The sequence below is a fragment of the Crocuta crocuta genome, unplaced genomic scaffold (genome assembly GCF_008692635.1).
Source record: "Crocuta crocuta isolate KB4526 unplaced genomic scaffold, BGI_CrCroc_1.0 scaffold179, whole genome shotgun sequence".
Taxonomy (NCBI): Eukaryota; Metazoa; Chordata; class Mammalia; order Carnivora; family Hyaenidae; genus Crocuta; species Crocuta crocuta.
In genome coordinates this window covers 1,191,345-1,202,744 of record NW_027551568.1, presented here as the reverse complement: position 1 = coordinate 1,202,744, position 11,400 = coordinate 1,191,345, and the positions used below count along the sequence as shown (strand labels likewise).

Genomic DNA, 11,400 nt, shown 5'->3' with positions numbered 1-11,400 from the left:
GGGGGGGGGGGGGGGGGGGGGGGGGGGGAGGGTTGCTGGAAAGCACAGTAAGGTAAGCTCCCTGCAACTGCTTGGAGCACAAGGGGACAGGCCAGGCAGAGAAGAGAGCACTGAGGGCATGGGAGGGTCAGCTGGGGAGACATTCTTCGGGAAATTAGGGCACTCAGAGCCCACCCCGTGCACACCAGGGCACTCAGAGCCCCCCCCGCGTGCACACCAGGGCACTCAGAGCCCCCCCCCTGCACACCAGGGCACTCAGAGCCCCACCCAGGCACACCAGGGCACTCAGAGCCCTCCCTGTGCACACCAGGGCACTGAGAGCCCCCCCCCCGTGCACACCAGGGCACTCAGAGCCCACCCCCGCGTGCACGCCAGGGCACTCAGAGCCCCTCCCACCCCGTGCACACCTGCATCGGTGGGAGGCAAGGCTGAGGCCGTTTGGCTGGTGCTGTGTGGCCCGCCACGGTGTCCAGGGGCCCAGGCCCCCCCGGACCTGGGTGCGGGCTTTCCTCGAGTCGGGCAGGTACGCCTTCTGGGAAGGGGCTCCCTGTTGTCCGCGTGCGACGCCCGGGAATTGGCCGGCTTGCACGTGCCAGGCCTCGCCAACACCTGCCTGCAGAAGCCGTGCCGAGCCAGACGTGCAGGTGCAGAGCATCTCCCCTCCCCGTAGACAGGCTTGAAATGGTTAAGAGCCTCCAGAGAAGGAGCTGTGGTGGGCGGCTCGCGGCCGGGCCTCGCACGCCCTCCACCCTGCAGACATGATGCCGACGTGCCCGACAGCGTGCCATCTTCCCCGCAGGAAGGACGTTCCCGCAGAACGGGTGACGCACGCAGACAGAGAGCAGACCAAGAAGGTGGTGTACTCGGTGGTCTATGGAGCAGGTAGGCTGCAGCCAGGCTTGGTGTCACCGCAGGCCCGGCCGAGGTGGCTTTGTCGCGTACCCGTGTTGAAATGTGGCTGTGCCCTAGAGGGACCACGCTTGGCCCCTGCAGCTCAGTTTTGTGAGTTCCTGAGTGTCATTTACGAGCACTGATGACACTCACGACGCACCAAGCACCAGGCAGACCGTCTGTGGCCCCTGCCCCACTCCGCGTCGCGCCAGTGGGGAGGACGGTGGCGCGGGCATGAACGTGACCAAAACCGCCCGGGGGGGAGGGGTGTTGAGGGCCAGAGCCCAGACCGTCAGCCCCACCCCACCGCTGCTGGGCCAGCCCCAGGACCCACGGCAGCGCGGGCCTCTGCTCCCCGCCACAGCTCCCTGACAGGGCCGAGCAAATCCCGTTCAAGTCTCTTCTCCCTCCGCGTCACGCCGAACCAGTGGGGCCTGACGTCCCCTCAGAGACAAGGGAGAGGTTGTCCCCTGCCACGGACACCCTTTGTTCATTCGAGGAAAGGCAGCAAAACGTGGCAGGCTTCCAGCTCGAGAACATCGCGCAGACGTGTGGCCAGTCACGTATGAGAGCCACCTCGTACGCGCGCAGGGTGACCTGGTGCCAGGGCGTTAGTGACTTGCCATGACGGGTCTGGAACGCGCCTCACGCCGGCCAGCCCAGGCTCTGCACGCCGCTCCGTCTGCTGGACCCCCACGTCCACAGAGCTCACGCTCACACCGCCCCCTTCGCTCCACAGTCCCCTTCGCAGCTGCCCTTGGCCCCCGTAGCGGCGATCTTTTCCCGGGTGGCACATTTATGGCCACTCCATGTTTGCGGGGCTGCAGGGCAGTGGTCTCACCCGAGCCACACCGGGGAGCCCATCAGCAGCCCTCAGCTCAGGCCACGTGGGTCCCCACCCTACAGCACGGTGGCTTCATTCTTGAGACCCAGCAGGATGGTGCGACACTTAGCACACATGTGGTCGGGTCACGTACCCTGTGGCCTCCCCTGTGCCTGGCTAGAGGCAGGAGGCAGGTCTGGCCACACTCCAGGGCAGGGGTCATACGAGGGCCTGAAGACCAGTAGGCAGGACCACAGAGGCCACTTGAGGGTCTGTCTGCTACACACCCCTTTCCGAACTCGGGGTTCCCAACCCACGTGCAGCCCTCAGCAGGCCCCCCATGGCCCACTCTCCCAGCCTGAGGAGCCCCATGACACAGGAGCTGGGGCAGCCCTGCCCAGACCGGGCCCACGGTGAGCGCTGCCCAGACCAGGCCCGTGGTAAATAGTGAACAAATCAACAAGCTGGGTCGTTTTCTGACCCTACTTGTGAAGATATTTTGTGTACACAGTTTTTGGGAAACAAGCTAAGAAACCTAGCTTTAAAGAACTGAACTCAGTGGGTGGTAGCAGGATGACTCAGACTCGCTCCGTCCGTCTCCTCTTGACCTCCCTGTGCTGTGCTCCTGAACCTTTCTGGGTCACTGTTGGGGGGGGGGGTTGCGGACAAGAGGCACCATCCCACCAAATTACATTAGATTTTGGTGCCTGGCATCTTGCTCCAGAATCCCATGTCACAGACACACCATCAGCTTCGGCTCTGCTTCCCTAACAGGCAGCCTGAGCTGGACTCCCAACCCATCCCCTCCTGGCTCTGTGACCTTCTCCAAGGCCCTCCACCTCTCTGTGCCCCAGGCCCCTCCCAGTCAGCGAGGAGGCAGGCTTGTTGGATGGTGCCTGGCACTGGCCGCCTCACCCTCAGCGCCTGCCGCCACGCTGGGGGCCCGCTGCCCAGTGTGTCCCGGCCCACGCCACCAGGGCCCTGGCAGCTCTGTGCGGTGGGGGGCCGCAGGGAGAGGGGCGGGAGTGAGAGTGACCAGCTCCCAGCACAGCGTCACGCACGTGGCAGGATGCACTCAAGAGTCCGTCTTCACTCTGGCACCTTCTGGAATATTCACCTCATTTTTTGCTAGAGAGGAAAAGAGCTCTACTTTGTAAATAAGCAGTGAGTCATTAGCTGTGATGTTGGTGAAAAGAGTAATTTGGCTGCTTTTAGCCCTGATGGTGACAGGGCTCCCACCCCAAGCCTCCACTTTGGCTGTTCCGCTGTCACCGGCCAGCCTGACGGAGATCACTGTGCATCTGCGCACGGCTGTGCCGTCTTCCGTGTGCGCAGCCAGCGTCCTGGCGGGAGAAGCTGCCGGGTCCCCCGGCCTGCTGGGAACCCTCTGGAAATGCAGCACGGGGCTTCCAGCCAGAGGCAATGATGGGTTTCTGCACAAAGGTGCCACCGAGGGTCTGGAAACTGCTGCCCTCCATGCCAGGGGCACAGGCCAGAGGCGCCGCCTGAGTTGGCGTGAGCAGCGTGAGGACCACGGTGACAGTCGAGGAGAAGCAGGGCTGTGACATGAGCAGAGAAGGTGCCCAGGAGGGACGGCACGTCGCCGCAGCCCTGCGGCCTGTGGATGGGGCCGCCCGGTCCTCACATCTCCCTCAGACTCTGCGGGGGGCACCGTCCCTGCCCAAACTGGTGGTGACCACAGAGCAGCTGTCCCCCGGGACCCAGCCGAACGGCTGACCGCGCGGGCTCCTCCTTCCACCACCTGCCAACTAACAGTGCACCCAGCGCGGCTCTGCTGACGGCCCCTCTGAGCCCAGCGGGACCTGCTGCCTCCAGGAAGCCCCTCCTGACTCCTCTGGTCCTGCTCGGAGCCCCCACTCCTCCTAGAGTCCGTTTACCCCTTGATTCTCCATGGGTTCAGCACTCAGGTTCGCCTCCACATCCAGGCACATGTGGTCAGTAGCTCCCCCCACCCCGCCGAGTGTGCTTAGGCCAGGCTCCCCCTGGGCATGGGAGGACTCAGGCAGGTGTAGTATCTGCTCCCATGGGCCGACACCTGTCACAAGAGATGCACAAGCAGGCCGTGAGGACAGCACTGAGTTTCCGGTGCCGAGCAGGGCCAAGGGCATCGGGGCAGGCCGCCGGAGCAGAGTTCGGAAGGCCATGTAGTCGGTCGGGTCTGTTCCAGGGAGAGCAGCCGGCGCTCCTGAGGGCCCACCATGTCTCCAAGCTGCAGACGAGAGTGAGAAACCGTTAGCAAATACGCGAGTGGTGAAAGAGCACTTGGAGACAAGGGAGTGATTGTCTTCCTAAAGATGTCGCGCACACGATGTCATTAGCCATCTGCGGGAAAAGTCAAATTGCGCGTTCCTGTGGGGTTTCAGAGACGGGGAGTGACTCGTGCTCTGGCCGAGGGGGCCCTTGCTCTAGGGGACAGGCCTGGTCGCGATCACAGCTCACACAGCGGAAACCTGACCAAGTGAACCGAAGCATGGGGGACAGTGTCTGAAAGGGGCCTGTCTACATGAAGCGTGGAACACAAGCCCTCACGGAGTCCAGGGTCACCCCGCCTGGGGCCTTGGAGTGTGACAGACCCACTGGAAGGGCACGGGAGCAGGAGCCCTGAGGTCTGGCTGGACCCTCTGCCTCCCTCCGAGTCTCCGCCTCTTCTTCCTGTGCAGGTCCTGCACTATTTGCTCCTCCTGTGAACAGGCTTTCTTCACGTACAGGGACCTTGGCCAACCTCTGCCCTTCAAGTATTCCCAATGGTTCTACCTGATAAAGGAAAAGAATTCTTGAGCCATACATACCGAGAAGGAGAAGTGTGACTTCTGTAATGGCCAAGTGGCTCCCATCCAACTACAACTTATGGGGAAAATATAATAAACACCTACATAAAGTACTGAGGCGTGGCCTGTGGGAGGAATGGTTGGGGTGAAGACCAGCCTCGGCACTACGAGTGGCTGAGACTCCAACAGAAATGCGTAGCCTCGCTTGCTTGAGGAGACACGGGGCAGTTTGGAGCAAGCAGGGAATCTAGAAAGTGAGAAAGAAATCTCAGGAAAAAGAAAGCCAAAGGAGAACACTAAATTCTGGATGTGAACTCTGCCCAAACCGCTGGCTGCCCCCTAACTATGCATAAGAAGGGGCAAACTTCAGACGGCCCAGCTAAGGCTAAAAGGACTGATCTGAGCTTCAGCTGCTCCCCACTGCACAGGGACAAAGTCTTGTGCAAGGAAGGAAGGGAGGGAGGGAGAGAGGGGAAGAAAAGGAAGAGAAGAAAGAAAACATCACTGGGGCATCTGCATGGCTAAGTCAATTGAACGTCCAACTTGATTTTGACTCAGGTCGTGACCCCAGGGTCATGGGATCGAACCCTGCTTAAGATCCTCTCTCTCTCCCTCTGGCCCTCTCCCCAACTCCTACTTCCTTTATTTCTCACTCTCAAATTTAAAAAAAGAAAAGAAAAAAAGAAAATCAGTACTCCTGAAAAAACATAATAGAATCCAGAGTGTCCAAAGCATTACATTCACAATATCCAGGATATAATCCAAAATTAATAAGCCTATGGAGAAATAGGATAACTCCATCCAGACTCAAAAAAAAGGGGGGGGCATCATGGAAGCATGTCCTGAGATGACCCAGATACTGGAATTAGCAGACGTGGATTTGAAAGTCACTATAACTATGCTGAAGGATGTAAAGGAAAACATGCTCATAATGAATGAAAAAATAGGAAATCTCAGAAAATAAAAACCAAATGGAAGTTCTAAAACTGAAAACTGCAATGTCAGAAATAAAAAATTCACCGAGTAGGCTTAACAGCAGATTAGACATGAGAAAGGACTTAGCTGAGAGGACTCAGGGTCCCACCCAGCCGGGCCTGGCTGAGGTGTCTAATCGCTGCCTGATTCCTTTCTGAACGCCAGTGGAGCTTTCCACTAGACTGCCATAGCCGAGGGGCAGTGATTAGAATGCACAGAAAGAATGAGAGATGGATTACTTCAGTATAATGTATTTATGAAGCTATCATATGGTCTTAATTAAGCCCTAAAAGAGAAATTGGAAATTTTTTCATTTCCATTGAAGTGGCATCAGGCAAGCTTGGCGAGAGGAAGGACTGAGGGCTCTGTGAGCTCTCCCGGCTGGGAGAGACTCTGGGGAGCACAGGGCACCCCGGCCTTTCCCACTCTTCCTTGCCAAGCAGTGGAAGCAAATGCCTCCCCTTCAAATTCCCAAGGTGGATTTCTGTCCAGACCACTGAAGGCATCAGCCAGCAGGCGCTGGGAACAGCCTGGCTAACGAGAAGACTGGGCCCGTGAGGCTGGTCTGCCAGTCCCTGTAGGCTCCACGCCTCCTCCCTTGGGCCATGGTTTCCGGGCTGGGTTGTCCTGAGGGCTGCTTGGGGCACCCTCTGGTGTGGCCCCAGAGCAGACCCGGTGCCGAGGACAGCAAGCCCGCTCCTGGTCCTGGTCATGCTCTCGCAGGAATTCAGCTCTTCAGCTGTTTGACTCTCAGGGATTCCCTCCAACCATGCAGCCCCTCAGAGCTCAGGGCTTTGCCCGTGACCCTGGGGTCCAGCAGGGCCCCTGGCCTGTCCTCATGTGCTCCTCATTCACTCTTTAAACTATCATTCTTTTCTGGAGGAAAATGGGAGAGAATGACTTCATACTAAAAACCAAATAGGAGTCAGGCTCTGCTTGAGCTTTACCTGCCTTGGTTCTCGGGTCCTCTTAACACCCCCTGGGGTAAAGGCTAGTGTCCTTGAGTCATAGGTGAAGAAACAGGGTTGATTGCAGGTCAGATAACTTCCCCGAGGCCACACAGAGCCTCCCGTGGTGACGGAGCCGGACTCGGACCCGGGTGTGTGTGGCCCCAGCCTCTGCCCCCAGCAAGCTGTGCTGGGACTCACATGCCCTCCTGACCGGAGATCCTGCTGTAAAAAGCCTCACCAGAGCACCTGCGTCCCCTAGGGAACAAATACTGCTCTGGACCAGAAGTGTTCGTCTCAGAGTAACAGCGTCAAGGATAGGAGCTCCTAAGTACCATCGTCTCATAATTTGGCAATGGAAATTTCCCTCCCCTTCCCCCGGTGCCCCTCCCCAGGGTCCCCCAGTTGTGGAGTCAGGTCTCCCTCTGGACACAGGCCGAGAGCAGGGCCCACATCTGCTTCGTTCACGGCTCCGCCTGCAGCACCCGCCCGGGCCACGGTCGGCACTGTCGAGTGAGTAAGTGTGTAACAGACACCAGCGTAGGCCGAGCAGCGCCCAGCCCCATCCCGGCCCACTGGGAACACAGGAGTGGGACCAGCTGGCCCTGCACCCGTAGTCTCCCAAGGGCCTTCTGCGGGCTCACCTGTGTGCGATGGCCGCCACCTGGGCTCGCGGTCCCCGCTGGTGTGAGGCGGGCTCGCCTCTGATCTTGAGCGTTTCTGTCTGTGCAGGGAAGGAACGGCTCGCCGCGTGCCTGAGAGTTACTGTGCCAGAAGCTGCCCAGTTTTTGGAGAGTTTTTTGCAGAAGTACAAGAAAATCAAGGACTTTGCCCAAACAACCGTTGCCCAGTGTCACCAGACAGGTGAGCCAGACGCCACCCGAGCTTGTGGGGGCGCCCCCCCTCCCCGAGCTGCAGCCCCCGCTGGTCTCCAGCCTCACTCACTTAGGGGGTGGTGGGCAGACAGGAGGGCACCCGGTGGGCGCACGGCCCCTGCTGGAAAATGGGGCCACAAGTCCCCGTGTGACAAGGGTCCAGAGCCAGGATGTGCTCGCCGCAATCTTGGGTCAGAAAATACAGATGGACAGGTAAAGATGAAATCCTGTCCCTGAACATGCCTTCTTATGGTATGCGTCCTGCGCGCGGCCGACTTACAAAACTTCAGCACAAGCTGGTCACAGATTTAAAAGAATGTCAAGTAGAACATGTCGTGGGGCCACCGTGGAACACAAAGGTAGCTTGTATCTAAATACGTGGCCGGCCGGCCGTCTGCCTGCTCGGAGGTGCATCCCACTCCGTAATGATTTAGAATGAAAAAAAGAAGCCCCACAAAAATCACAAACGTAAATACATGACAGTGAAAGTGTCTCATGTGAAAACCTGCGGGGCACGGCCAGGTGGGCATTTCACTGAGAGGTGAAGCGATGCTTTAAAAGTGTATTTTCAAAAGAACGAAAGAAATCTGTGAACGTACATTCAAACCAAGGCATTTGAAAAAGAGCAGCACAGTGAGGTGAGGAGAGAGGAAGGAGAGAAGCGAGCGTGGGAGCGGAGCTGCGTGAGGCCGGCCACCGGAAGGCAGGCGGACGGCAGGTGCGGGGGGCACAGAGCTGGGTCCGGTGGCGCTCTGTGAAGAGTAAAGTTCTACCGCTTTTGAGACATTAGAAGAGTGATGGAGCCCAGTGTCGATGAGAGTGTGTGCAGTCAGAATCGTCAGAAAACAGCGGTGCCAGTGCCTGCGAGGCCCGTCTGCAGGCCACATGCGGTTCGGCGGCTTTCGACTGAGTAACTTCTGATCCTCACTGCAGTTCTAAAAGGTGTGTGTGTCGTTACCCATCTTACAGATGAGGAAAACGAGGCACCAAGAGGTGAAGTAGCTCCCCAAGTTCACACAGCTGGCAGGTGGCACGAGGCGGAGACCCACCCCCTCCCTGCTGCACGGCTCTGCCTCCCTTCCTGGCACTCACCTCTTTTATTTATTTATTTTTTAATGTTTAATTTATTTCTGAGAGAGAGAGAGACAGCGTGAACAGGGGAGAGGCAGAGAGAGAGGGAGACACAGAATCTGAAGCAGCTCCAGGCTCCGAGCTGTCAGCACAGAGCCGGACGTGGGGCTCGAACCCGTGATCCGTGAGATCGTGACCTGAGCCGAAGTCGGACGCCTAACCGGCTGAGCCCCCAGGCCCCCAGTGGCCCTCCGCTCTGGACCAGCGGTTACCCTCCGGGCAGACGCTGTAGGGAGGTCCTGGCGTGATCATGCTGTTCTTCCGCAGTGTGAGCGGACGGTCGGGCCCGGTGCTGACACCAGCCTCACGAGCCCCGAGCGGTCCTGGGGCCACCGTCCAAGAGCAGACAATGTGCCTCAAATAAGCGAGTCCATCCGGACAAGGTCAGAAAGACGGGATTCTAGGTGTGGAAGAGACGAACAGGACGCTGGAGCAGAGCGACGGGGGGGAGGCGGGGGGGGGGCCTGGAGAGCTCCATTACCCCTGGTGCCCCCAGGGGCGCCGTCTGAGCCGCCGCGTGGAAGACCGGGGAGTCTGCGGCGGGGCGGGGCAGGCCACGGGAAGAACCTGGGTTTCATTTTTGCAAACCTGTCCACACGAGTGCAGAAAACAGGGTGGCAGGGGAGGCGGGTCCGAGCTGGTGCCTCGGGGGCAGTCGGAAGTGACCGGGTCGGCCCCTCAGCCGGGGCGGGCTGCNCTGCCGCTCCCCAGGTAGGCGCCCCGACGCTCCCGGCGCTGCAGCAGGCACACGAGGCAGGCGCACCACGGTGCTGAGGAGCGAAGGTCCGGGCGCCTCGCCAGCCCCGGGACAGGTGTCGACACATGGGCGGAGATGCCGCCTCCAGCCGGCCTCTCGTCTCAGGGGTTGGGGGGGCGGCCACAGCTAAGGGGAGGTCGAGTTGGCGACTCACTTAACTGGGATTTCAGGGCAGATACTTGTGTGGTTTATCCCTCCTTCCCTGTGACTGTGGGGTGCAGGCCGTGCTGGCTGCGTGCTTCCAGAGGCCTCCTCCCATGCCCTCGCCCACTTGCTGAGCACAGGACGCGAGGGTGAGGGATAGAGGTCATCGCAGCGTGAACAGGAGGCACGCGCCCAGCCCCGCGCACGCTGGGGACTGGGGACGTGTGGAGCCCAGGACTCCGCTTTGGGCCACAGAGACCTGGGACCCTACTTCCCTCCCACGATAAACAACTAGAAAACTGGGCAAAATACATGAAGCAGCTGTTTTCACTGGACCACGGCAGGGCAGTCCTCTGGCCCTGAGAGGACAGAAACAAAGTGGGGGGGTGGGGCGTGGGGAGCCCAGGCAGCCACGTGGTGTCACAAAGCCAAGGAACCAGAGTTGGGACCAGGGAGGCCGAGGCAGAGGGTCAGAGGGCAAGGGGCCCCGCGGAGAAAGCACTCCACACATCCTCAGAGGGTTCCCTGTGTGTGTGCTTGAGCCCCAAGGCGCACATTCCCTGTGAAACCCCATCGGACGCAGCAGAGTAACTTCTGGAAGCAGTAGCCTGGGCGATTCCAGAGTCCGTGCAGGGCTAGAAGATGTTTGCATCCTGACCATTGGTGTGGACACCTGGGACACTCCCTAGAGCCCCCAGAATGAAGGACCCAGGAGTGGGGCTGAAGCACCCCTGGCCAGGGGCTACTCAGAAGCAGCCCACAGAGCTCAAACACAGGCCTCAAAGGCATCAGGTGACCTGCTGGTGACCTGGGCCTGACCCTCTTGAAAGAACACACCAAACCCAACCCTCAGCAGCAGGAAGCACCCAGTGCCCGGCGTCCGGTCCAGGGTCACCAGACACACGGAGCGGCGGGGCCTGAAGCTGGCCGGGCGGAGGCTCGGGCTCTGCCTGTCCCCACTGCCCGCACTGTTAGGAGACCGGATGGTGGTATCACCGTGGGCACACAGCCACCGCTCCAGGCGCTGTCATGTAGTGATTGTCATCTCCATGGGAAATTCTCCCAAGCCTCAGATACGGGAGAGCCTAAGTGGGGCAGGTAGTCTCACCGACCCAATAAAACGGAAGTTCTCACTGGTCAGGAACATTCTCAACCAACAGAACACAACGCTTGCGTTTGTTCTTGTAAGGAAGACCTCAGGATTAAGAAGCTTCAGGCCCCACAAAACTTGGGCCTGCCCTCGTGTGTAAGGGTGCGGGCCCTGACCCGGGCCATCAGCCCCTCCTTGAGTAGAATACGGATTAATGCTTCTCTCCCCATCGCAGCTGCCCCATGGTCCAGAGTTACTTCCGCACCCAAGTCCCACAGTGGCTTTTAACAGTCTTTACACGCTGCCGTCCCCAGCCCGTGTCAGATACGCTGCAGCGGGAGGGAGACGGGCGAGCCACCGGGCAGGCGGAGACGTCGCTGCCCCTGCTCTCCCCGCGCAGAGAGGGAGGCCTCTGGGCACAGCCCCGGGTCACGGGTCACGCTGCGGCTCAGCGCCGCCAGGGGACGGGTCCTGCCCTGAGGGAGCCCCACCCACAAAGGGTAGGTAAGCGCGGGACACCGCGCAGCCTGTTCATTCCTGCCTCATGTCCTGCTTCTCCTCGTGTGACCCAGGCTATGTGGCGTCCGTCATGGGCAGAAGGAGACCACTGCCTAGAGTCCACGCACAGGACCAGCGGCTCCGGGCACAAGCAGAGCGGCAGGCGGTGAACTTCGTGGTGCAAGGTACCCCGAGCCCCTCCGCCCATCTGCCATGTCCGCGTGCGTCCTGGGTGTTTGTCGGCCGCAGGGCTGTCCCGTCCTCACGGCCGGCTACTGTGGGGAGGCACCAGTGGAATGACACGGGCCCAGCAGGTAGGTGCACGGGGCACAGTCACGTCTCCGCAAGAGACAGGCTCAAGCAATGCGGCCCCGCGCCTGCAAATAGGGAGTGGGCAGGGCCAGGGCTGACTCCCGCCCCGGCTCCCCCGCCTCGCCCCCCCCACCAGGCCCAGCAGGCCCTCCCGGGTCCTGCCGCTGT

The 11,400-nt window shown here is 60.1% G+C and overlaps 1 protein-coding gene across 1 annotated transcript in view; it reads left to right on the top strand.

Moving 5' to 3' along the window:
• POLN (DNA polymerase nu) overlaps positions 1–11,400 on the top strand; it is a 160,973-nt gene that overhangs the window by 140,637 nt on the left and 8,936 nt on the right. Inside the window, exons 19-21 of the mRNA XM_077750518.1 lie at positions 800–882; positions 7,158–7,289; positions 10,995–11,105. Of these exons, the coding sequence (XP_077606644.1) occupies positions 800–882; positions 7,158–7,289; positions 10,995–11,105 (326 nt within the window). The remainder of the gene's footprint in view (positions 1–799; positions 883–7,157; positions 7,290–10,994; positions 11,106–11,400) is intronic.